At 61.4% G+C, this 25,633-nt stretch overlaps 1 protein-coding gene and 1 pseudogene across 3 annotated transcripts in view; both read left to right on the forward strand.

The window, feature by feature from the left end:
• Positions 1-129: 129 nt before the first annotated feature.
• Positions 130-5,749, forward strand: LOC149750377 (uncharacterized; annotated as a pseudogene).
• A 50-nt stretch (positions 5,750-5,799) lies between these two features.
• MTA1 (metastasis associated 1) overlaps positions 5,800-25,633 on the forward strand; it is a 38,309-nt gene continuing 18,475 nt past the window's right edge. For 2 of the 3 annotated variants that reach the window (XM_089908302.1, XM_022575905.2), the window contains exons 1-3: positions 5,800-5,986; positions 19,671-19,738; positions 24,256-24,349. In XM_089908302.1, the coding sequence (XP_089764428.1) occupies positions 5,959-5,986; positions 19,671-19,738; positions 24,256-24,349 (190 nt within the window). In that variant the 5' untranslated portion in view covers positions 5,800-5,958. The remainder of the gene's footprint in view (positions 5,987-19,670; positions 19,739-24,255; positions 24,350-25,633) is intronic. The other variant, XM_022575904.3, reaches the window with a different exon arrangement.

Genomic DNA, 25,633 nt, shown 5'->3' on the forward strand with positions numbered 1-25,633 from the left:
GACCAGTGATCTTCCGGGAGCGGGGAGGTTCTGGTCATGAACTGCTTGGTACTGGTGCCTGCCCAGGCCAGGAGCACTGCCTCTCCAGGAGGCCCCCAGGGGCACGTGTAACTCGGGGGTGATGCCGTGATGGGGAGAAGCCCAGAGCCTGCGGGAGCCAAGGAGGTTCCCAACACAGAGGGAGGCTTCCTGGAGGAGGTGATGCCACCCGTCTCTGCACAGGGAGCTTGTAGCGGAACAGGGCCTGAGAAGGCAGGGTGGGGCAGCTGCGAGGAGCTGGCCCTGGCCTGCCACGGTGTCTGCCTGTGCCCCGAGGTTGAGGGGTGGGTGGGTGGGTTCTGGGCTGCGGGTAACATGGGGCTGCATTTTGGGGAGACCAAGCTGGAGGGGAAGAGGAAGTGGGAGGAGGGGAAGAAGGGAGGTGATGATAGGCTCCCAGCCCGTGGGGGGCGGGGTGGAAGGAGGGCAGCAGGTGCGGTGCCATCCCCTGGACTTGGTGACTGACACTCAGGGGCTGACTGGGGGCAGCGTGTGTGGGTGGCCGTGAGGGAGGGGGGCTTTGGGCAGGATGAGGTAATCAACCCCCACCCCCAGGCCCAGGGTGAGGGCAACGCCCGGGTTTCTGCCTCCCTCCCAGAGCCAGCTGCTGAGGTGCTGCGACCCCACCTGCCCATCCTGGCCTCAGCTCAGGCCCCTCCTCCAGGAAGCCTTCCAAGATCATGCAGCTAGGCCCCCACCCCGTTCTCTCTGGGGTCCGCTGAGTGTAATCTTGTTCCAGGCCTGTGCCTTTCTCAGGATCCCTAGACCCCTAGGGTTAGTGGTGGGCCGCAGGGATGTGGGGTGGAGGCTGGGGCTGGGGGAGGTGTCCTAAGACGTGGGGGAGAAGGGTGGACGTGAGGGTAGGCTGGGCCCTGGGGGACACCACGACTCCCTCCCCCTCCTCCTCAGGGACCCTGGTGAAGTGCGGATAGGTGTCAAAGGCCAGAACCTGCTCTGGGCCAGGCTCCATGCTGGCCAGGAGGACCCCCTCCCACGCTAAAGTGCCAACAGTTACGATAGAGGTGACAAGTGCTGTGGAGTTCTCTGCCCCAAGCGGCCTTAAAGGACTTCATGGCCAGGGCCTCACTGGGCTCACCCTGCCAGGTCTCTTGGTCTCACTTAGGGTGTCTCATGAGGCTGCAGTCGGATGGGATGGGTCCAGGATGCTGGGCTGGCCAGCCCTCTGTCCTGCGAGTGGTCTCAGGGCCTCTCCTCTGCACCAGGTCTCCCCCTCTGGGACCACCACAGCAGCAGAAGTCGCGGGGCTCCCCTGGTGGAGCCCGTGGCCTGCTCCAGTAAGGCGTGGAGCCCCAGGACGGGTGGCAGTGCCGGAGACGGTTTCGTTGTCACCCTGGGTGCGTTGGCTTCCTATCGCTGCCCTAACAAGTTTCCGCAGACTTAGTGTCTTCACACAAATCCATGGACGTTAAGTTCTGTAGGAGTCTGAAACGGGTCTCGCTGGGCTGAGACGAGGGCGTGGGCAGGGCAGCCTTCCTGCGGGGGCTCCAGCCTTCTCCAGCTCCTCGGGACGCCTGCACGCCTTGGCTCGGGGCCCCGTCCTCCATCTCCAAAGCCAGCAGCACAGCACCTCGTCCTCCACTTTTAAGGACCCTGTGATGATGGGCCGCCTGGACACCCCAGGATAGCATTTTAAGGCCACCTGGTTAGCAACCTCAACTCCCCCCTTGCCGCATAACCCAGCACAGCCACAGGTTTGGGGTGAAGATGTGACATGTCGGAGGGAGGGGCACTCTGGCATCGAGTGGCTGGAGGCTGGGGCCTGCGCAACATCCCAAGAGTAGAGGACGCCGCCCCGCCCCCCGCCCCCAGCTGAGAATGACCGGGTCCCAACGTCACCAGTGACCCAGCTGGGAGCCCCTGGAAGAGAGGAGGGTCTAAGGGGGCCTGGAAACCCGGATGAGAGGAGGGTGTCACCCAGCAGACAGGTCAGACAGCACCACTCCGGTTAGGACACTGCCCCCAGTCACTGCTGACAGTGGACACTGCAGTGTCCCTTTACTCTGCTTCCCAACCGGGAGGTCCCTTCCTGAAGTCTAGGAGGAGCAATGCACCTCCCCAGACTCACAGTGACACCCCCGGGCCGGGGGTCTGCTTAGGTTCTCCTGTGGCAGAGAGGACGGCCACCCTCCTGTGTGGTCTCCCTTGTACCCTAGCACCCGCCTGTTCTCGTGGATCAGGTGGGCTCAGAGCAGGAGCAGAGGCCACTCTGGACACCCCAGGCAGAAAGGGGAGCCCCCCAGCCCAGCCCACAGGGCACGCCCCACCCCCCCCACCCCCAAGGGCTGGCAGGGCGCCTGGGAGGTGTGTGTAGTTCGTGCCCTACTGAGGGCCACAGACAGTCACTGCCCAGTGTTGCCGGTTGAAAAAAATGAGTTCATTGGCTTTACAAGAACACTTGCTCACTATTCAGCAATCCAACAATAAAGTTTAAAAATCTCGCCCACAATTTCATCATCGAGAGGACCGCTGTCGACATTAGGTGGAGGTTGTTCAGATATTTCTAAAGGCCTAGGCAGAGGCGAGAGGATATATGGAAATACAGAATAGGGACTTCCCTGGCGGTCCAGTGGTTAAGACTTCGCCTTCCAATGCAGGGGGTGCGTGTTCGATCCCTGGTCGGGGAGCTGAGATCCCACATGCCTTGTGGCCAAAAAACCAAAACATAAAACAGAAGCAATATTGTAACAAATTCAATAAAGACTTTAAAAATGGTCCACATCAAAAAAAAATCTTAAAAAAATACAGAATAAGTGTAGAATTCTTTCAAATTTTTAAAAATTTAATTTTAAGGGAAAACATGATCACTGAAATTAGATGAACGCTTCTTCACCCCAAGTTTACAAGATTTTGCTAAGATTATTTTTAGAAGTTACAACAAACATTGAGAGATGGGTGTCACTGGGGTTTGGGTGGTGTACGTCCATCCGATGCCGGGCTTTGAACGGTGAAGGGTGCCGGCACCTCCCCTCTGGCCCCGGCCCACCTTGCAAAGTCACTCCCGTCCCCTGCGTTCCACGTGTCATATCCGCATCCCACTGGGGGGCCAAGCTCACCGCCAGCACCTGCCCACTCAGTCTTTGTTTCAATTGCATCTTTATTGGCTGTCTTAAAGGTCAGCTTTCACATTTTTAAAGAACTTTATTTCTCAGGTTCTTCTAGGTTTAAAAATGTTTCCCTGAGGCCTTTAAACACGCATGAGAACTTGGCTGGGGCAGGATTCTTCAGTTTAGCTTTCTTACCCTTGCAATTTGCTCTTCAGGCTTTGAATGTTGATGGAGAGAGCAGGGCCAGCTTGGGGTTTTGTTTTTGTATGTGACATGCTTTCTCTGAAAAACACTTCTAAGAATCCCTGAAGTTTGGTAAGCAGGCGAGGTGGGTCTCCGTGTGACTTGCACCCCACCGTGGTCCTGGAGGCTCCCAGGTGACTCCAGGGGAACTTTCCTGTAGTGAGTCTCTGAGTGTTTTTTCTAACCGTGGGCGGCCTCTGGCACCGTGTGCCTTCCTCTGAGGCCTCTTGCCTCCACGTCTGCTGCTGCTTCTCCCATCCCTCACCAGAGGTCAGCTCAGGTCACTCGGGACTCTCCAGGCCCTGCACAAGGACGCAGCCCCGTCGAGTGGCCTCTGGGCCACTTCACCCACCGTTGGACTCCCATGGGTCCCTCCTTCACCAATGTCCCAGCCTCTCCAAACAGTGCCCCCACTATGATCACCCTGTCCCCTGACCCTCATCACTTTGTCTTCAAGGCCCGTAATGTCATGTTTATCACCTCTCCCCCGCTCCCCACTGGACCGCACAGCCGTCCCTGTTAGTCGCCCGACATCCTGCCCCTCGCTGTTTCTTGTTCTAGCGACGGCGTGATTTTGAGGAACTGTGTTTTCTCAGCTCCTAAATCTTGCTCTCGTTCTGCTGTCCCGCCATCTACTCTCTGACTTCTGATTACCGATCTCAAGATTCCAGGGCTCCTGTGGAGTTGTCTTCTGCTTCTTCAAGTCTCTTCTGCCGCGCCTCACCCCCGCCCCCTGCTGTCCTTGAGGCCGTGGACTTGGCCACACCTTCACACACCCTCCTGGCTCTCTCCTGAATGTCTACTTCCTCTGCTACTAAATGGATGAATTCCTAAGTCTTTTTTGCAAGGTGTCTCTGGTCTGTAGGCCTGCCCCTGAGCTGGTGTAAGGGCTGGGCATTGCGTGCAATCTCCCTTTTTTGTTAGTCTGGAGAGGGGAAAGCAGTGTGGAAGCCAACGGAGGAGCGGGGGCTCTGTGCTGTCTCCCGAGGGTTTATTAGACGTCACTCTGCTTTGGGAGCAGGGAGACCTGTTATTCCGGCGGCTTCCCTGAGACGCGGCCCGTGGCTTTGCTTCCGGTGGAGGTCAGCCCGGACTGCCGCTCACCCCCACGGCCCCGTCCAGGGAGGAGAACAGCCCCCGCCCTTTGTTGCTTCTCCCCGCAGCTGGCAGGCGGGCGGCCCTGCGGAAAGCTGAAAGCCCTGCCTGGGCACTTATCGGTGGTTCTTAACTAAGTTTATGGTCGACTTGTTCGGTGTAGGTGGAAGGGGACTTCATGCTGCAACTTCGCTGTTCAGATGAGGAGATGCAGGCCACGAAGCTAGGACGGGGGCCTGGGGGTAGGGAGACCATTCCACCCACAGCGCCCCCGCTTGGGGAACCTGCCTAGATAGCCTCAGCCCTAAGCTCCTCCCTTGCAGCCGCCGTCAATCACCGCGGAGGTGCTCGGCCGGGGGCCTCTCCTGAGCTCCACCCCTTCGCCACTCCCCTCCGTGTCTCGAAGGGATGTCCCTGAGTGGACAAGGCAGTCACCCTGGGGCCCCGACACCTCCCTCCGCTGGCCTCCTAGCAGCCAAGTTGGTCCTGGCTCCCAGCGTGGCCGGGAACCCGCTTCTCTCCACCCGGGACTCCCCCCTGCACCCACTGCTTTTCCTTGCGGGGTGCGCCCAGGCCACCGCGCTCCCCACCATCCTCGGACCTTAAGCTCACACTCGGTTGCAGGTTCTGCCGGGCCTGGGGAGGACAGGCAGGTGCCTCACCCACAGGGGCCCGTCCAGACTCGCTGTACTGGGCACGCACCGCTCCCCGCCCCACCAGCCGCGGGGTCTGGGCCGTGTCAGAGAGGCCTGCGGGACCCCCGCTCTCAGGCGGGGCCTTGCAGAGGGTCCTCTGGGCACGGCCACGCGCCTCCCTTGGCCTTCTCCTCAGGCCACAGTCCACGGAGGCAGTGCCCGCACGGAGGTGGGATGGGGGCGCCGCCGCTGTCCGGGCGGGGCGTGGGGCTGGGCAGTGGGGCAGGGACAAAGACCCCTGGCGTGAGCGGAGAGGGCCGGGCCGGGAGTCAAGAGGCCGCGGCTGGGCCGCTGCGCTTCAGGGAAGTGAGGGACTCGGAGGAGACCCTGCGACAGGAGGGAGGGTGGGAAGGAGGAGCGGGAAGCCCAGGAAGGACTCGGACCGGCGTGGACGGCTGGTGGGGGCCGCTGCGGGGAGGGGCTTGGGGAAGACCCCGGGGGGCGCGGGCAGGCGGCTGGGAGCGCGCGGCCGCGGGTCGGGTAACCGCCCACTCGGTGGGCGGTGGCGCCCGAGGTCCCTCCCTCCTCGCGGCCGCTCCTCCTCTTCCTCTCCCGCCCGCACCGCGGCCCCCGGTCCCTGCGCGGCCTCGGCGGCCTCGGCGGCGGCGGCGGCGGCGGCGGCGGCGGCGGCGGCGGCGGCGGCGGCGGCGGCGGCGGCGGCGGCGGCGGCGGCAGCGGCAGCAGCAGCGCGGCCCCTTTAAACCGCCCGCCCGCTCGCGCCCCCGCGCCTCGCGCCCGCGCGCCTCCATTTTCCCGGCCGCCCGCGCCGAGCCCCGCGCCCAGCCCGGCCCAGCCTGCGGCCTCCGCCGCCGCCGCCGGACATGGCCGCCAACATGTACAGGGTCGGAGGTAAGGCCGCCGCCTGTCCGCCCGCCGCCGCCGCCGCCTTTATGCGCCGCGGGCCCGACCCTGCCACCCCGGGCCCCGCCGGCCCCCATCCCCCCAGTCCCCGCCGGGTCCCCATCCCCCCTGGGCCCCATTCCGTCCCCCATCTCTTCTCCCCTCCCTGCCTCGGTCCCAAACCGCCTCTCCGGGCCTCGCCATACCTCCGCCCGGGCCCCCTCTGCACCCCCTGCCCGGGTCCCCCGTCGTGTCCCTCCCTCCCCCATTTTCCCTTCTTCCCCTTCCCCTCCTCCGCCCGCCTCCCCATCGGCCCAGCCCCCCCATCGGCCCACTTCTGGTCCCCTCCCTCCGCCTCTGCACCCCTCCCCCACTGCAGGCCGTCCCGGCTGGGCCGTCCTTCCCCCTCCCCCGGCAGCGCTCACCCACTCTTCTGCACCCCACCCCATCTCCTTCCCCTCCCTCCCCCTTTCTGAGCAGCCCGTTCCTCCTCCGCCACCTCTGCCTCGGCCATGCTCATCCCAACCCGAAGTGACCCCTTGGGCCGGCCCTCACGAGCCGGTGCGGGTAGTGGCCGAGCGGCGCACCAGGGAGGCGGGGGCTCTGCCCACCTGTTGGGGGCCGACCGTGTAGCCTGTTGGGCCCTGGCAGAGGAACTGTGGAAGGCTCTGAAGTCGCAGAGCATCCTTCCGGGCCAGCGACCTGGCGGGAGCCCCCGACCCCGGAGCAGAGCTGGAGCACATGGTCTGGGGGGGGCGGTGCTGGCTGCCCTCCTGGGAGCGGGAGTTTGGGGGCCGCAGGGGTGTGGAGTGCCCACCGGGGCAGGCAGGGCTGGCTCGGGTGCTGGGGTGGGGAGTGGGTCCCCTCTGGGGTGGGGAGCCTCATGCGTGGGAGCCCAGGGGCGGCTGAGAGCTACCCCTTGGGCCGGGCGTGTGCTTGGCGGCTTCCCCTAGCAGGGTTCCCTCTCCGGGTCCTCAGCAGCCTGTGGTCACCCCGAGCATGCTTTTCTAAGACACCCCCAAACTTTCTGCTGCGTCCTGTTTCCCCAGCCCAGCAGGGAGGTGCTTTGCAAGGGTGCAGAAGGGGCAGGTAGCCCCCCGGTTAGGGGGTCGCTTAGCTGGCTGAGGCCCTGGGGGGCTGGCTTCCTGGGCTGCTCGTCCTCCCAGTTGGGCCCCAGGAAGCCGCCGGCTTTGGGCCTTGTCACACTTCGTGGGGCGGGGGCTCCGGGAGGCTGTGCCGCGGGTTTTCCATGGGGTTCTGAGCTGGTCCTTCACAGGGAGGTGAGGTGCCCACCCTCTCTGAGCCTGAGATGCTCACTGGCCCACCTTTGGTGGAGTGTGTCAGGGCTGAGGACGGCGCTGGCCTTGCTCACCAAGTGTCCTCTGCCCTCAGTCTGCGCTCTCTCTGGCCAGGTGAGCCCGAGTGTCAGGCCAGCCTTGTCACCGTGGGCATGCACCCCCATCTGTGCAGGGGGTCAGTGCAGTACCTGCCCGGCCGGCAGGCCCTCCCTTGCTCTCTCCGGCTCAGAGGTGGTCATGGGAACGGGGGCCTGTACCCCGTGTGGCTCAGGCCCCTGGCGGACGCCTGTGGGGAGCAGGCTGCAGTGTAGGGGCCCTTCTGGCAGGGGCCTGTTCACTTCCTAGCCTCGCCACTCCAAGCAGGAGCCGGCCGTCTGTGGGTGGAGGCGGGAGGGTCACCCCCAGGACCGAGCCGCCTTCTCTGCCCCGGTAGCTTCAGCCTCTGCCTCACCCCAGCTGCGCAGCCCAGGGCTCCTGCCTCCCTTGCAGCTGCCCGTTCAGTGCTCCCCGAACCCGTGCCCTCTTGGGCCACCTTTCCGCAGCGCAGACCCCTCCTGGCCTCCTGCGCAGCCTGAGGCCCCTCTGGTCTGCCCACCCTCCAGCTCGCCCGGTGCCCCCTTGGGTTTAGCCAGCCGGAAGCCCCTCGGCAGGTGTGGTCTTACCTCCCATCCCAGGCGCTGGCCCTGCGGTCACGTCGGCACGCTGAATAAACGAAGCAGTGTCCGCAGAACGGAGGCGCCCAGCTCCTGGTTGGAGGAGGCACGGAGGCTGCAGGAGGAGGTGGCGGCGGCCGGGGCTGGAGGCCCTCAGCTGGCCCCTGCGGCACTTCCACCCGCTGCCAGGCACTTCTGCCAGCCCCTGCCTCGGTGGGTGGGACCTCCACCGTGCCTGCCTGTGGGGACTGGTTCCAAGGGGAGCTGTCCCTGCCCCATCCAGGCCGTGGATGCCCCGATCTCCACTTGTGTCCACTCCTTGACATACGGGCTTCAAGCCACCTATCTGGCTGCGAAGTCAGCGGGGGCCTGGCCACCCTCAGACCTTCCCGTGCCTCAGTTTCCCCACGGTGTTGACCAGGATCTCTGTGTCCTGCGGTGCCTCCTCCAGGGGAGCGGTCTGCGTGTCCCCCTGAGGGTGTCCTGGAGGCCCTCCTAGGGCCTGCGTTGCAGGACCGCTTCCTCTTGGACTCCCTCTTGGTCCCTGCAGTTCTGTCCTCAGTTTCTGTATGGAATCCCAAGGCGCTGCCCCATGGGTCTGCAAGGCCAGTGGTCCCGGTGGGCGGGGTGTTGGCAGGTTGGCACCCTGTCCTGAGGTGCTGCTTGCTCGGGGTTGGGGGTCGGTGTCTGGATTTCTCAGGGCCCAGACAGAGGAAGGTACGCCCCTCTCTTGCTGGGGTTTGGCCCTGCCTGGGCAGCCTGCTCTGGCCTGGGGGGCACTGCAGGAGCAGAGTCTGGGAAAGCCCCCCTCCCCGCTGCCCCCGTTGTCTCCACTCAGGACGCTCTACCTTTTCCAAAGGTGCCAGACTCAGCCAGGAAAGTACAGGACGCCCGTTCAGTTTGGATTTCAGATAAACAGTTTCTTAGCGTAAGTTTGTACCAAATATCGCATGGGAGGGACATGCACTAGAAAGTAGTTAGCAGAGTCCAGCGTTCTCTGGGTGGCCTGCATTCTACCTGGCAGGCCGTCCCGAGGCCCTGCCAGGATGTCTGGGCGGGGCGAAGGCATGGCTGCAGCTCTGTGCCAGCTGGCCGGCTGGGCGGAGTGGGTCAGCCTGGGAGGGGACAGGGCCTGGTTCTTCCCCGGGAAGTGACCCAGCCTGGGCAGAGAGTTGCTTTCGGCGGCGACAGCAAATGTGGTGGAGGAGGCCTGGACGCGGGTGGCGGGGTCAGGGTCCACGAACCCTCTTCCTCTGGGGTCTGCGCTCTGCGTGGGGAGTGGGGGCACCTGGCCAGTCTTCTGGAACCAGCCGTGGGCTGAGGGCACCACGGGCACCTCTTTTTGTCTCTGTGCAGAGACGTGCTGTCATGTTTCAGGACAGAAAGCAAAAACCAACAGCTAGGAGCCACCGATACCACGGTCACTGGGGTGGTGGGTATGTTTTTAATGGGCGGGCTGCAGCCATCTCCCCTCAGGTCTCGTCTCTTTTTTTTCTTCTATCATTGTAAGAAATTAACCCCCATTCTTTTGGATAGTTGATTTTTAAAAATATATTTTGAAAATGTGATAGGAACACCCTAGTCCTCCGGGCAGCTTGACAGTGTCTCCATTGCCCCTGCTGTTTTTGCCTTTGTCATCTGTATCCTGTCCTGTTGTCAGAAATGCTTCTTTGTTTGTTTAATTTTAACTTTTCACTAGGTAAGACACCCACACGCGGGAGAATGCCAGACTTGTGCGGGGCCAGCAGGGACGTTCTCACGTGGCAGGGCGGGCACCTCTGCAGTGCGCAGTGGCCTTCCCAGGACGTGTGGACGTGGGTGCTGGCATGCGGGGCCTGAAGGGTGGCTTGGGTGAGGTCGGCACAGGGGCCCCTCCTCCCAGCTGTCTCCCGCTGAAGTTCGGGGCGGGGTGAGGGTGGTGGGGTGCCCTGAGGCCCCCCATGACCCCCAGCCTGCCTTCTCTCAAGAGTTTGATGTTCTACACAATGTCCTGTCCTCCTGCCTTCCGTCTCTCTGTCCGCCCTGCACCCTGCACGGGGGCCCGTGTCCTATAGCAGCGGGCACAGCCTTCCAGGGGCTCTGGGGGCCCCTGTGTGGACGGACGAGGGTGCTGGTGCCGTCTCCACAGCCGGGGGGGTCCAGGCTGATGTCGGGGTGAGGTTCCTGGGGAGGGCCTGGCGGGCGGGGCTTCCAGGGGTGGCCTCGGGGATGCTGCCCGTCGTCTTGCGCTGGCCATGCCCCTGCGGCCTCCCCGCTCCCGGTCGGTGGGACGCAGGTTGGAGCTGTACCTTCTCGTGGGACGCCTGCTCTCCCGGCCCTGCAGCGCCCTGATCCTCTCCTGGCTGCGATTCTTGGGCTGCCTGAGGAGATGACCCTTCTGAGCAGCTGGTCTGCTCCGTCTCCCCTACTTCAAACTGCTTAGTGGTTCCTGCGGTGGGGGGTCAACTCCCAGCATCTTCGGGGCCCCACGATCCGGCCCGCCCTTGGGTGGCCCCCCATCGCCCCCCGACTGGGTCCTGGCCCTCTTGTCGCTGTGCGGGGGTCCCAGCTGGGCATGGGCCCCTGAGGTGGAGGCCCAGGTTCCTCTGGGTGACGCGTGTGACAGTGGTGACCGGAGGTGGGGGCTGCTTGCCTCGGGAGCGAGGGGCGTGGCTGCGGCACGCCCAGAGGGACCCCGCGCTCGGCACCCCTGGAGGGCAGGCCCGCCACTTCCCTGCCCTCTGCAAGGCAGGGGTCCAGGCGGCCACACTGGCTCCCCGAGGGTCCGTCTGTGGGCATCGGGGAGAGTGGGCTCCTCGGGCTGCCAGGGCGGGGCTCCCCTGGGGGTCGCAGGAGGTCGCCTCTCAGAGGCGGCCGCACCCCGTGGGAGGGGTCTGGGTTCAGCTCAGGGCCGCGGGGGGACGTGCTCCAGTGAACTCAGCCGTGGGCACCAGCCGGGCTTTCCCTGGCGTACGGGTGAGGACGGCTCTGTCCCTCCGTCTGTAGAGATGTGCGGGACACCTGCCGTGCTCAGGCCTGGGACCTGGCCTCTGGCGCCCGCGTGACTGGCTGTCAGCCTCCACCCTGTGCTCCAGCCCCTGGAGGGAGGCAGGGCCCCGTGGTCATCGGCCACTTGCCCCTCCAGTCAGGGTCCGGCCTCCGTCCAGTGGGGTGTGTACACGGGAGGCCTGGCTGGGGAGCTGGAGCCGCCGGGGCGAGGACAGAGGAGCGGGAGGGGGCCCACGTGCAGGCGTCCTGGCTCTGGGCTTGGGGCCCAGGTGTAGCAGGTGAAAGCGGACATGGTCCCACAGGGTCAGGAGTCTGGCTTCTTTCGGCGCCCCGCCGTTCCCGCCACGGGGTCCCCAGCCCCAGGGGACCTGGTGGGAGGCGGTTCTGGAGGGATGCTGACAGGGGTCTGGCGGCCCTCCTGGGGTGTGCGCCCATGTTCTTGTGGGGCCTCTGTCCCCGCTGGCTCCCCTCGCGCGGCCTCCTGGCTGTGACCAGCCCGCCCACTTGCTCAGCGGACACATCCTGTCCAGCCCCATCACTCCTCACGGATTGTCTTTGCGAATCCGCCATTTCCCTAAGGTTGATGTGTAACGAGTGGAGCCACGAGGGATGGGTCCCCCGGCCTGTTTAGGACCATGCCACTTGAATTTTTGAGCTTTTAGTTGGAGATTTCGGTGTTTCAAGTGCCCCTCAGCATAGCCATGAAGTGCGTCCGGTATCCCTAAGTGCAGGGAGGCTACGGGCCCAGCACTCATGAATGGACGATGTGATACGTACCGGATACGGTGTCTTTAAATGGATACTCACAGAGGACAGGTTATGTGTCGATCTACTGATGAAAAGATGGCCCGAGGCTGGCGGGACCCTGACCCTGGGCTCCCCATGGGGCGATGGCTCAGTTCAGGATAGTTCGGTGTTAGTGGTGACATTAGGGTACATCATTACTGAGACAAATAGGAACGGCCTGTGTGTATTTTTTACATTTAAATTTGGGTCTATTGAAGTACACTTTTCAACACCCTTTTATGTGTGCGGTTCTTTGAGCTGGGCAGACGCACACCGTTGTGTAACTGCCGCACACGCTTCCACGTGTGTGGTCCTAAACAGGCCAGGAGGGGGAGGTAAGCGGTTAGACTGCTTCCACGACCTGAGTGTCCCTCTTGCCTTCTGTAGTCAGCCCGCCTGCCCCCCACCCCAGCTGTGGCAGCCCCGATCTGTCCCTGTTGCTGCAGATCCCCTTGACAGGGTGTCATGCAGCACGCTGGCTTCCTTCATGGGGTGCAGCGCGTTCAGGACTTGTCCTCGTGTCGGTGGCTCATCCGCTGCTTGCTGAATGGGTTCCATCGAATGGACGTACCGAGGTGTATTCAGCGGCGAAGGGACTTTGGGGCCGGCTCGGTGCCTCAGGCTGCTGTAACGAGGCGTGAGCCGCTGGGGGCTGGTCAACAACAGATGCCAACTTCTTGCAGTTCTGAAGGCTGCAGGCCCCAGGTCAAGGCTCCAGCAGCCTCGATGTCTGGGGAGCTCTGTGGGGTCTCCTGTAAGGGCACTAATCCCACTCCGGGCCCCACCTAAGCACCTCCCAAAGGCCCTGCCTCCAGATACCATGGCTTTGGGGTTAGAATTTCAGCGTGACTTTTGGAAGGACCTGATGTTCAGATCACAGCTGGGCCATTTCCAGGTTTTTTTTTTTATATAAAATTTTTTATTTGTTTATTTTATTTATTTTTGACTGCGTTGGGTCTTGGTTGCTGCGCGTGGGCTTTCTTTAGTTGCGGCGAGCGGAGCTACTCTTTGTTGCGGTGCGTGGGCTTCTCATTGCCGTGGCCTCTCTTGTTGCGGAGCACGGACTCTAGGCACGTGGGCTTCAGTAGTTGTGGTGCATACGGCCTTAGTTGCTCCGCGGCATGTGGGATCTTCCCGGACCAGGGCTCGAACCCGTGTCCCCTGCATTGGCAGGCGGATTCTTAACCACTGCACCACCCGGGAAGCCCCTATTTCCAGTTTTGGTGGTTGAGTGAAGCCGACCGTGAGCACCTGTGCTCAGCTTTCAGTGTGAACGTTCGTTCTTGTGGGTGTTTCTCGTGGGTGAAAGTGCCCAGGGGTGGGGTTGCCTGGCGGAGTCGCCTGTCCGCAGTGCAGCCTCATTACTTTCCAAGGCGGCGGCATTATTTTCCCGTGCTCCCGGCAGTGATGCTGAGGGTCCTGGGTCCTCTGCACAGGAGTCTGACGGGCACACAGGGCATCTCACCAGAGTTTTGATTCACGTTTCCCTAAGCATCCGAGCTGCTGGCCCCCTTTCCGCATGTTTATTTGCCGTTCCTGTGCCTTTGGTCAGGCGTCTGGACAAATCCTTTGCCCGGTTTTTAAAATTGGAAAGAAGCTTACTGTGGAGTTGTGAGAGTGTCTTTTATATTCTGGATTTCAGTTCTTTATGAGATATGTATTTTGCAAATTTTCTCTTTTACAAGAGAGAAGTGTATGAAGTCTGCCTACCCCAAGGTCACAAAGATTTTATCCTGTTTTCTTGTAGAATTTTTATAGTTCCAGGTTTTACTTGCAAGTGTAGGACCCATTTTGAGTTCATTGTTTCGTGTGTGGTAGAGGTGATGGTTCTCGGGTCCTTCCCCTTTTGCGTGTGAACGTCCAGTTGTCCATCTCCACCTGTTAACCTCTTGACCGCCGCCCCCATCTGTAGGCACCTTGGTCCAACCCGTTTGCCATGGTGCCCTTTGTTCCTCCTCTCTTTTCCATTGATGCGGCCATGCTTGTGCCAGTCCACGCCATCTGGATTACTGTAACTTCACGGCAAATCTGGATCAGGTGGGAATCCTCCAACTTTTGTCCTTTTTCTTTTTCTTTTTGGTCGTGCCACGCAGCTTGCGGGATCTTAGTTCCCTGGCCAGGGACTGAACCGGGCCCTCGGCAGTGAGCGTGCAGGGCCCTAACCACTGGACCGCCGGGAATCCCCTGACTGTCCTTTTTTCACATTGCGTAGCCTATTCTGGCGTCTCGGATTTCCCATGTAAAGTGTAGGATCGGCTTATTGGTTTCTACAGAAAAAAAACTGTGGAGTCTTGATTGGGATCACATTGAAACTATGGTTGAGATCAGTTTGCGGGAGAATTGGCATCTTCACCAGGATTGAGTCCTCTGCTACAGGGACTGGCAGGCTGCGGCCCACTGCCTGCTCTCGTGTGACTCATGAGCTAAGAATGGTTCCTACATTTTTAAATGGTTGAGGAAAAAAAAAATCAAAAGAAGAATACTTTAGGACACATGAAAATTCCATGAAATTCAAATCTCAGTGCCCATAAATAAAGTCGTGTTGGAACGAGCCGTACTTGTGCGTTTGCATTTGTCCTCACTGCTTTGGGGCCTCAGTATGGTCGAGCGGTGGTGAGGTCACCTCACTTGCTCACCTGCCCACCTGCGGTGCCGTCATTGCGAATCACACCTACGTGTCGTAACTCACCAGCTCGGAGCCCTGTCTGCATCCCCGTCCCCGCTGAGCGAGCAGGGCACCCGGGCTTGGGAGGTGGTGGCTTTAGGGGCATGAGCGCTGTGCCGAAGGGACGCAGTGTGTGTGGGTGCAGCGGCAGGGCTCTTTCACGGAAGTTCGCGAACCGGACAAGAGCCTCCAACAGGGTCTGCTTGCTTATCGGCCGGGCAGGCGAAGCCGGTTACTGGTGGTGACGTCATTCAGTCGTGTTGGTGGCAGCTGGCCGAGGAGCAGCCTTTGGGAGGCTGGTTGCCCAGGTTGAGGGGCTGGGAGTGGGCACGGGGTGCGCGGGATGGGCTCCCCACGAGGAGACCGGCCTCTGTGAAGAGTCCGCCTGGACCAGGCACAGCCGAGATGTTCAAAGAAGGGGGGAAAATGCCAGCCTCGTGCCGACTGAAGCGGGCTCTACTAGGATGCTGTGTCTGCCCGGCTGGGCTCAGGGAGCCGGGGGGACGTCGTTTCCGGTGCGGCCGCCAGGGCGTTGCGGGACAGGTCAGCCTGGATCGGAGCCCTCCCAGCACAGCAGCGTCCAGTCTGTGAGGCCTGAGGGCGCGGAGAGGCGCGGGGCTGGCATCCTGCTCGTTGCACTGGGTCATCCATCCTGTCCTGTCCTTGGACATCGGGCTTCCTGGTGCTCAGCCTTTGGGCTCAGGCTGATTCTCGCCACTGGCTCCGGTCCCCAGCTTGCAGACGGCAGATCATCTGACCTCTCAGCCTCCAGACCCACGTGAGCTGATCCGTAGGACAGACTGCTATGTGTGCCAACAGAATTTGGTGTATGGGGCAGAACGGCTTGGCTGGACACCTGGACAAAGCTTGTTAACACATCAGGTGCCTGGAGCCCATTGTCCGTCGGGCTGCTTGTCAGCAGGCGTTTGTGCAAAATGTTGAGTCTCGTGCTTCATCCAACCTGTTGTGTCAACGGTGAGCTGCACTTGACCTCGAGGAGTCAGCCATCATCAGTTCTGTGAATTTTTATCAGAAGTGGAAGCTGAGGACTTCCCTGGTGGCACAGTGGTTAAGAATCCGCCTGCCAGTGCAGGGGACACCGGTTTGACCCCCGGTCCAGGAAGATCCCACATGCTGCGGAGCAGCTAAGCCCATGCACTGTAACTACTGAGCTCGTGTGCTGCAACTACTGAAGCCCGCACGCCTAGACCTAGGCTGTGCTACACAATAAGAGAAGCCGCTGCTCGCCGCAACTAGAGAAAGCCTGTGCACAGCAGTGAAGACCCAACACAGCCAAAATAAAAGGTGGAAGCTGAATATCTTGACTTGCCCTACCATGCAGCAGCTTGAGGGCGTAGCAGTGGTTCAATTTTACTGTGATTTCTTAAACTTGGGGCAGAAATTAGAATTTTTCAGAATGAGAAGAACACTCAACCACGAGTATCAAACACTGAGTGCCTTTGGAAATTCGTTTTTGCTGCATACTTGATAATGGTCCTTTATGAATTCATCTGAAAATTGCATGAAATGGCACTTCCTGCAAACTTATACTGTGGTACATACATCTTGGTGATGACTGACGTTGTTTGAATCCCAAACTGCTTTATACGGTTTCTTACCGTCAGATGTTAAAACGAGAAATGGGATCTCCATTCCGACCCAGATTTGCATCAGGCATGTTTTCTGCATTCAGACCACAGTCCCCGCAGTGTGTTCTGGGCCGCGGTGCGCGTGCGAAGGAGGTTTCTGTGTTTCAGAAGCCACGTAGCTGCCTTGAGGAGCTGCCCCACCATCTGTACTGTGTCACCTGCTGCAGTTCTGGGTCAGCAAAGCCGTCACACTCATGGCTGAGTTTAGTACAACAAAAGGATATACACCAGAATCAGCAGAGGTAAAAAGGTCAAGGCTTCCAGCTGGCCTCTCCCAGGGCCACAGGTGGTGAGACCACACGCAGCTCGGTGTCCAGGCTGTTTATCCAGGTCGGTCACGTAGCCATGACTAACCATCAGCGTGGCTGGCCTTAGCGTCCAGCCCTCCGGAGGTCAGGTTGATCTCTGGCCCACCACAGATCACACTGTCGGCGTGGTCTGTGTAGCCCGTGCCCCCAGGTGGGCAAAGGCTCCCATCAGGCAGGACCCTCCAGGGGCTTTGGGGCAACCTCCCAGGAGCAGGTCAGGGGCCACACCTTCCTTTGGACGTGCAGGGTGTGGATGACCCAGGCCTGCTGGGTTCACCCTTCACTGCACAAATGCTGAAAGGGAAAGGTCGAGAGAAATCTCAGAGAGTCCAGTATGAGTGTGCTCAATTAAAATTTCATGCTTGCAGATGGATATCATTGTTTGGGTACTTTTTATGCAGAAAGACATAGAGGCCGCGTCACAGGCCAGCATTAACAGGGACGTTGCGATGGGTTTTCGTGATCCAGTACGTGAACTTGAGCCCCGATGAAGCAAGTTGTCCTCCCCCAAAGCAGAATTCCTTAGTAGGCCAGGATTATCACAAAAAAGTATACTCAATTATTATTGTTTGGATTTTAATTTCATTGGCAAAATGTTTGTGGAAATGTATTACGTTAATACCCAAGTGATATCTTTGGTTTAGCCTCTTGTCGTGCGAAGCCTGAAGTATTTACTCTCTGGCCCTGTACTGAAAAAGGTTGACGGTCTGTGTTTTGATCCATGATGTCTTATGTTACGATTTATTTAGATTTTGTTGGTTTTTCTCAGTAGCGTTTTGTGGTTTTCAGCATACAGATCTTGGCACAGAGCTTTTGATCTTTAGAGATCTGTAGGTTGTTAAATTAATACTTCAGTACTTGTGTGAGCTATTGTAAATGGTACTTTTAATACACTATTTTTGTATCCTATGAGCTTGCTAAACCCTCACTCGTTCGTTTTTCTTTTTTAAGTGAAAGCAGGTTTATGGAGAGGGCAACACGTGCCATAGGCAGAATGCAGTCCATCTCAAGGCAAGAGCAGCCTCTCATTCATTAGTTTTAATAGCTTTTTGTGAACTCTGGGAATTTCTCTGTGGACAGTCATGTCCTCTGCATTTAGAGAGTTTTCTCTCTTCCTTTCCAGTCTGTACGCCTTTCATGTGTTTATTTGTTCTCCTCGTGGCACCGACCAGGACCTGTGGGTGAGCAGCAGTGCAGGGGATCGACTCCCGTGCCCTCTTCCGGCTCTAGGGTAGGGCACCATGTTTTCATCAGTAAACGGGACTTCACTGTAGGTTTTTGGTAAACGCCTGCTAGCAGGCGAGGATGTTCCCTTGAATTCCTAGTTTGCATCAGAGGTTTTTTGTTTTTTAACAAATTTATTTATTTATTTTTGGCTGCGTTGGGTCTTCATTGCGGTGCGTGGGCTTCTCATTGCGGTGGATTCTCTTGCGGAGCACGGGCTCTAGGTGCACGGGCTTCAGTAGTTGTGGTGCATGGGCTCTCGAGCGCAGGCTCAGTAGCTGTGGCTCGCGGGCTCTCGAGCGCAGCCTCAGTAGTTGTGGCACGTGGGCTTAGTTGCTCCGCGGCATGTGGGATCTTCCCAGACCAGGGCACCAACCCGTGTCCCCTGCGTTGGCAGGCGGGTTCTCAACCACTGCGCCACCAGGGAAGCCCCTGTGTCAGAGTTTTTATCAGGCATTGTGTAGGTTTCGTCAGCTCTTCTGCATCTGTTGAGATGGTTTTTCTGCTTCATTCCACTGCTGTGATTTCGACTTGTCCCCAGGTGTGACTCCCAGTGGTCAAGGGGCGTTGTTCCCTTGCTGGGCGGCCAGCTTCCATGTGCAGAGGTCGTGCTGAGAAGCTGTGCTCCGAGTTGGTGAGGGGCACTGCTCTGTGGTCTCTCGCGGTGGCCGGCCTCCTGAGCCACCGGGGGCTCCCTGCTCTAGTGCTTTCTGGGAGAGTTCGTGTGGACTGTGTTCAGCCTCCCTTCCGTGTTCGGTGCGATTCACCAGCGACGCTGTCTGGGCCGGGGAGGTGCTGGGGCTTTTCCCCTCCCTTCATTCTCCCTTTGGAAGGCGGTTGCCTCTGTGCTCCGTCCTCTTCGCGGGTGCAGGGGAGGCTCGTGTCTCCTCCCGCTGCTGCTGCCTCTCCCCCTCCTGCCTCTTTCTTTGTTCCCCACCTACCAAAGCACGAGTTACAGGCAGTGAAGCCCAGTCCTCAGAAGCTCAGGGCAGCTGCCGGCAGGTGTGTAAGTGCCGCCCGGGCACAAGACGCCCAGTCCCCCGAGCCCCCCGCCGCCCCGTGTCCAGGGCACCTTTCCTGGCGCTGCCGGGACTCTGTCGCTGGACGCAGACCTGCTGTCTGCCTGTCTGCCACCCCCTACCCTGCCGGGGGAGCGTTTGGGTGGTTTCCAGTTCCTGACACGCAGGAGTAATTATTTCAGGTTTAATTTGCTCTTCATCTAGTTTCTTAGAACGAAAGCTTGGATGATTGATTTGAGACCTTTTTATAAAAACTGATTAGTTGAGATAAAATCTGCATGTGATAAAACCCGCCCATCTGGAGTGTACGGTCCAGTGAGGTGCAGTGTGGCCGCAGTCGCCCTGAAACAAGCTCATGCCGGCCAGCCCCTCCCGCAGGCCTCTCTTTGTCCAGCCAGCCTCCGGGCACATCCCTCCTGTGATCCCTCTGGGGTCTTCACCTCCGTCCGGGGGCACCTGGGCCGTGTGCACGTGCAGGCCTCAGCGGACTCCAGCCAGGACAGCCTCTCGGTCAGCCGTCCCCTGCGGGACTGGTCTCGCGGCTGTCCTGGGCTTTCCTGGGTGGACCCCGGGGCCTCCCTGAGCCAGAGCCCCGCTTGCCCTTGGGGACGTTGGGGAAACAGAGAGCACGTGTGGTTTTTCTGTGAGGGGAGCCTGTGCTGACTTGAGGTCTGGGGGACCCGGCAGGGTGGCAGCACCCTCAGGACCCCGCTCCCCTGGGCCCCCGACCTCGTGCCGCCCCGGTGAGCTCCGTTTCTCCTCCACCCGGGAAGCCCTGGCCTCCGTTCAGCTCTTTTGTCTTTGGAGGAGAGGTGGTGGGACGCCGGGGGATGTGCATGGGGGGATGACCGGGGCCTGGCAGCCTACATGCCGACGTGGTCTCTGGGGCCGGCCGTAGCAGTGCCTGTGACCGTCCTTCCCGCCCTGGCGGTACCGCTCTTGGGGCCCCCTCCGGGCCGGCTGCAGCCCCCACGGCCCCCCACCCCCCCGCCTGAGCCTGGCCCCCGCCTGCCACCGCAGATGCAGCCAGGCCGCGGGCGAGCGGGGGGCCGGCTCCCAGGCTGGCGGACTCGCGAGGCTGACGCGCTCTCGCCCGTTTGCAGACTACGTCTACTTCGAGAACTCCTCCAGCAACCCGTACCTGATCCGGAGGATCGAGGAGCTCAACAAGGTAGCGTGTGGCCCCGTCCCTGCTGGGGGGCGGGGGTTCCCCTCCCCGGAGAGCCCATCCCTGAGGGTCCCTGGTAGGGTGTTAGGAGAGGGCCTGGGTTGGATGGTTCCAGCTGAGGAGTGAAGGAAGCCGCCTGGGCGCCCACAGCCCGAAGGTCCCCTGCCCGTCTCCCTCCTCTCTCGCCCCACGTCTGCCGAGCGTCCTGGGCAGGCGCTTATGAGTGGATTAGGGGGCGGGGCCCCCGGAGCCCTCCTGGGCCTGGTGGGGCGTGGTGGGTGTGGGCTCACAGGTTCAGAATGGCCTCTTTGGTCAGAGGAGTGGGTGCTGTCCCGTGCAGACCCCCAGGCCCGGTGGGGGAAGCCCCCCCCCCGTCTCCTGCCGCCCTCCTTAGTTGGAGGCGTTGGCGGGGGCACTGGGGGAGAGGGCATCGGTGTGACCCTCCTCCAAGGCCACGGCTGCGGCCACGGCGGTGCCCGGTCAGCAGGGCCCTTAGCTCTGCCGCTTCTCTCTCCCCTGGTTCCTGCAGAAGGGCGGCTGTGGAGCCTCGCCCTGGAGCAGCCCCCGTCCTGGAAGCACTGTTGTCACTCGTGTTGGCTAGGGGCCACCTTGTGCCTCCGTGTGGCCAGCAGGGGAGGGGCTGCTTTCCTGGACCTCAGGCCTTGGGGCAGTGCAGCCGATTCTCAGGACCAGGCAGGATGGGGCGGGAAGGTCAGGGTGCCGGTCTCCCAAGGATCAGACTAGCCGTGGCGGCACCCCGACCCTAAGGCCGTGCCTGCTGGGACCAGGAGGTGGGCGGCGTGCCCGTGCCCCGAAGCCTCAGCCCCGGCCTGGGCGTGTCAATGACCGGGGCTGGGGGCGGTGGCCGGATGTCCCGTGAGGCCACCACACCGCTGGAACCGGTACGCTGGCGGGCGCCTCCCCCGAGCCCTGCTTACCGCCCACTGGAGCCGTAGGGCGGGAGGGTGCAGCCCGTGCCCGCTGCTGCGATGGGAGCAGGTGTCTGTCCCGCCCCACCCCGTGCGGATCACTGGAGGCGTGGCTGGGGGCCAGGCCTCTGCGTGGAGTCGTCCTGGCAGGCGGGGCCATGGCAGCCAGTGGTCGCAGGGTGGCCACGGTGCCCTCACTCTGGCCGCGACACGCCACGTGTGTGAGGGAGAGGCAGTGCTGCCCCGTGAGGGTGGACGCAAGTGTGGGCACCAGGAAGCTCTGCCTGGTGGGGTGGTGGAAAGGGGTGTGGGTCCAAAGCACCGGAGAGCACGGATGTCTGCTGTGGCCCTCGGAGTCCTCGGAGCCCTGCACCCCTGCTGGCCTCCCCTCCCACCCCACGGGGCATGGGGGCTCCGTCCCGGCTGGAGAGGTGGGCACAGCCCAGGCAATTGTAGTTCAGGCAGGGGCTGAAAACGGGGTCAGTTTGAGGGCTCACCCCTGACGGCCCCAGGATGCTGGGCAGCCCCGTGTGCAGAGGGAGGTGGTGGTGGGGTGCTCTCTGGGGGCAGATCTGAGCTGCTGGCGTCGCGTCCCAGCAAAACGCCTGCTCTCAGCCTGCGACCTGGACAGAGCAGGGAGGACGGCTTCCACCGTGAGATCCATCGAAAGAAACCGAGGAGAGAGCTGATGAGGGCGCAGAGGAAAACTGAGGCCAGACGAGCCAGGGGCATCCTCAGAGAGACGTGGCGGCCGCTGTGACTGGGGAGACTCAGGAGTGAGAAGAGGCTCCTGGAAGTCAGTAGCAGAAACTGGGACGAAAACACAGAGAGAAAACTCAGAAAAGTAGAGAGTCCTCCAACGGCCCAACGTCCAGTTAGTAGGAATCAGAGGAGACGAGGGCCCTGCAAGCAGAGGAGTGGCCTGAGAAAATGCCCCCACCCCAAGGTCCTCCAGAGCCACAGCCCCGTCCAGCCCCCAGGACAGCGGGCGCCCCGGCGGAGGGCACCCTGCGGGCCGCTGACCAGTCCCCATGCCGCCCGCCCAGAGCAGCGGGGGGTGGCGCGGGGTCCTGGCGGGGCCCTGGAGCGGACCCTGGAGTGAGCACTGAGGGGTCAGGAGGAAGGGGGGGCATGTAGACTGGGGCAGGGGGCACAGGGTTGCTCTGCGCTTTGTCTCTTTTCTGTAAATGAAAACAAGTCTAAAATGAGTTTTCTTGGCAAAGCCCAGCTCTTTTGAGCCCCTCGGAGCCCCTCTACTGGGCCGTGCCCGACACCAGTTCCCCCAGCCCTCCCGGGACTCTGGGCTTTCATGAGCTTTCAAAGTAACTGTCGAGTTTTCTTCTTAGAACTTTGATTGGATATATATGGCATTTACGTTGTTTTCACGAAGAGTTAAATCTTTACACTGCTGGAGAAAGCACAGGAAAAGGCTGGCGGGGGGGGTGAGAACGGGGGTGCGTGGAGGGGGGCGCGGAGGGCAGACCCTCGGGATGGGTGTCGGGGGGGCGGCATGGGGACCAGGCCCCGTGCGGGCCGGCTGGGTGCCAGCCAGGCAGGAGAGGCCCAGAGGGGACCAGAGGACGGGCTGAGGCCTCCCGGGAAGCCTCTGTCGTGGGATTAGAAGCCAGGTTTTAGGGAGGCAGGTTGGACCGTGGGGTGTGGGAGTCTCCGAAAAGTCCAGCAAAGGATGAAAGGCAGACGCCGCTGACCCCAGTGGGACATCTCCCCGCATCCCACGTTGTCCTCCAGCAGGGTCCTCTTGGGGGGCCAAGGACCCCACTCTGCCTGCTCCCGAACCGTAGCCACCCCCAGCCTGTGGGAAGGCCCCCTGCCGTCCTGCCCTCGCTCCCGGGCCGCTGAGCCGGCCTCCGTGGAGACAGGAAACGGGCGAGGGTGCCCTGCAGTCGCCCCAGCTTTCCTCCCACAGGCCCTTTGGGACCCCAGCCCCGGGGGGCGATGCAGGCAGGTGCAGGAGACATGTGGGGGGTGTGAGGGGCTAGGCAGCAGGGGTCCGGGCAGAGCACCGGAGGGAAGAGCGCTCTGGAGCCCTGGGTCTCCAGGGTCCGGCCCAAGCCAGGCTCGCAGAGCTGAGGTTGTGCGGAACAAAGCACAACCCCAGGAGGTACACGTTCTCGGGGGCCCCTGGGAGGGGCTGCACCTGGTGTGGATCCAGGAGGGGGCATTGCTGCGACTCCACGGGCCCGCTGGGGGGCAGCCTCCGTGGCTCAGAGACTCGGACAAAGCCCTGAAGACGCAAGGCCCAGGTGCTCCCGGAGGCCGGGACCGTGGTTGCCGCGGGACGCTCTCGCGTGGTCCTTCTAGACTCTGTCCGGTTGCTTCTGTGGGCGTGACGCGGTGCCAGATCATCTCCGTCGTGTTGAAGGCCCCTCGTCATTCCAAGCTCAGCGGACAGTCTCCAGGACCGTTTCTACGAGGCGCTTTTTGGTCTGGGAATCCCATCTTGCAAAACTCTGGGCACCCTTGAACACTGCAAATGTTTACGGGTCTGACACAGCCATGCTGACAAGCTGACAAGTCGTGCTTCTAAAAACCCAGTCTTCGCATGCTGAAGACGGACGCGTCATCTTCAGGCCCTCTCACGCTCACTTGTTTTGATACTTGATCTCAGCTTTCCTGGAAGAATTCTTCATGCCCTTTCTATTCCTTCGTGGACTGGAGTGAGGATGGTTTTCATCAGCGTGCACTCTGCAGTTTTGTGATGAACCTGTAAAGCAGCGGAGTTGATAGCACTTTTAACTTAACGCTCAGTGATGTGAAAAATTCCGAAGGCTTTTTCTTGGGAAAAATTCCTGGTCTAATGGAATTTAATAACTAAAAGGGAAATACTTTTCATAAAGATAATTTTGTTTAATGTTATAAATGCTGCTGTGCTAAACTCTACAAAGATTAGAATTGTGATAAAATCCTTGCATTATTATTAAAAATTTTGTAAACTCGTTAGTTAAGAAAAAACACGTTCTCGGTATGAGGTTACCACCCCGCGGGCCTCACGGTGTCCTTGCTGCTGCTCGTTCTGTCCACGTTGGTTGGACGTTTTGCAAGCCCGGGTGGTCCCGGGCAGCAGCCGCCGAGTGGAGGTCAGTCCTGGCCGCTGCCGCCCCATCCTGGTGCCGAGGCCGACGCTTAGCCCCGCCGCACTGCCCTGCCTCTTGGAGGCGGGTCCAGGCCTCAGGGCCGCGCCTCTCGGGTGCTGCCCAGGTTTCTGCTTGTGGCGGGTGACGGAGGCCCGCAGTCGTTGTCCTTGATCACACCCCCTCTGGTGCCCGAAAGGAAGGGGCAGCTCCCGAGGCCAAGGCAGAGCTGGCCTTTCTGGTGGCCGGGGTCCACCTGGTGTCCTCATGCGGCTCGGGATAGGACAGGAGTGGGGGGTGCAGACTCGGTTTAGGTCCGGTGTGCGTCCCCTCCGTCAGTCAGGGTTGCCGCTGCCCTCCAGGGCCCTCCCTGGGGCATGGGCTCCGCATGACGAGCCCGTCCCTGGTCACACCTGAGGCCCCGTCTGGGGGACACCCCTGTGGGGAGCCGCAGGCCCGCGGGGGCATGCGTTCCTTAGACCCTGCCTTGCTGTTGCAGACGGCCAACGGGAACGTGGAGGCCAAGGTGGTGTGCTTCTACCGAAGGCGGGACATCTCCAGCACGCTCATCGCCCTGGCCGACAAGCACGCCAGTGAGTCTCCCAGCCCAGCCCTCCAGCCCGCCTGTAGCTGCCACCTCAGCCTCCGGGCGGGTGTAGACTGAAGTCCATGCATGTCCCTGGGGCCTCCTTCCTTCTCTGAGACGCGACCCTGGCCGTGCTTGTCCTAGGGTGTGGCTGCTCTCATCTACCTGAGGAGTTTAATTGGGAGACTTTGCAGATCCTTGGTTGGACCACTCCTGGGATGGCGCAGGGAGCGCTGGGCCCTGGGCTCCAGGCCTGTGGGGGGAGGGGCAGGGCCGCTGGCGCTCTTGTCCAGGACAGGCCTCTGCGCCACGCAGGGTGGATGCAGGCTGTGCGGCCGACCCTGAGGGAGCAGCCGGTTCTTTGCCGGCCTCGTCTGGCCTCACGGGAGGATGGGATCCCACCTTTGGGTTTTGGCCTCTGTCAGCAGCGTCCCTGTGGCACGCCAGTGGTGGACCCTGAGGCTGTGCCCAGAGGGGACAGAGATGGGATACAGTGCCTCTCAGCCTCCCACCCTAAAGCCTGTGCCCACCACCCCTGCACTCTGGCCTCCCGGTGCCGAGGAAAAGAGGAAAAGAGCCGGGGTCTTGGGGGTGCACAGCTGCGTGGCCCAGCGGAGCGGTCTGTGCAGTCGCTGGCCCTGCAGGTGTCAGCACGCGGGCTCCCGTTCATGCTGTCAGGACGCTGGCGGGGGCCTTGGGGGTGGCCCTGGCGGTAGGTGACCTGGGGGTGTCGATGACAGAGGATCTCCTCCCCGTGTCTGCTGCTCAGCCCAGAGCGACTGCAGCCCCTGCCCCTCGGCACACGGCGCGCTGTGTCCACGGGCCCAGGCTCTCCTGCTCTCAGGTCCCCGGGGGGAGCTTGGCCAGGTGTGAGGCCCTGAGACCCGTGGGAGGAGGGGGTCCTGCAGAAGTGTTGGAGCTGGCAGGGTGGGCAGAGGCCCTGCGGTGCCGGCGGGGCTTCTGCATGCAGGGAAAGCTCCTTGCCGGGGACTTAGAGCCAAGCTGCAGGGAACACGTGTCACGCGCACGGGGTGTGCTGCTCTGAGGAGGCCACCCGCTCCCACCAGCTCATCGCCTCTCAGTGCGGGGCCTCGGCTGTTTTCTCAGGAGCCTGTACTGGCTGCTCCGTCTCGCGGTGGTTTGTGCAGAAACCACGTTTCTCGGGGTTGACTCTCCTGGCGTGCGCATCTGTGAGCTCGCTGCAGCTGGGGCGAGGCTGGTCCACCTCGCTGCCCAGGGCCTCGCCCAGCGTCAGGGCATGGGTGTAGGGACACTCTGGGGGCCCTTCTGG

The sequence above is a fragment of the Delphinapterus leucas genome, chromosome 2, assembly GCF_059928025.1.
Source record: "Delphinapterus leucas isolate spDelLeu-1000000601 "Yukka" chromosome 2, BTC_Dleu_Yukka2, whole genome shotgun sequence".
Lineage (NCBI taxonomy): Eukaryota > Metazoa > Chordata > Mammalia > Artiodactyla > Monodontidae > Delphinapterus > Delphinapterus leucas.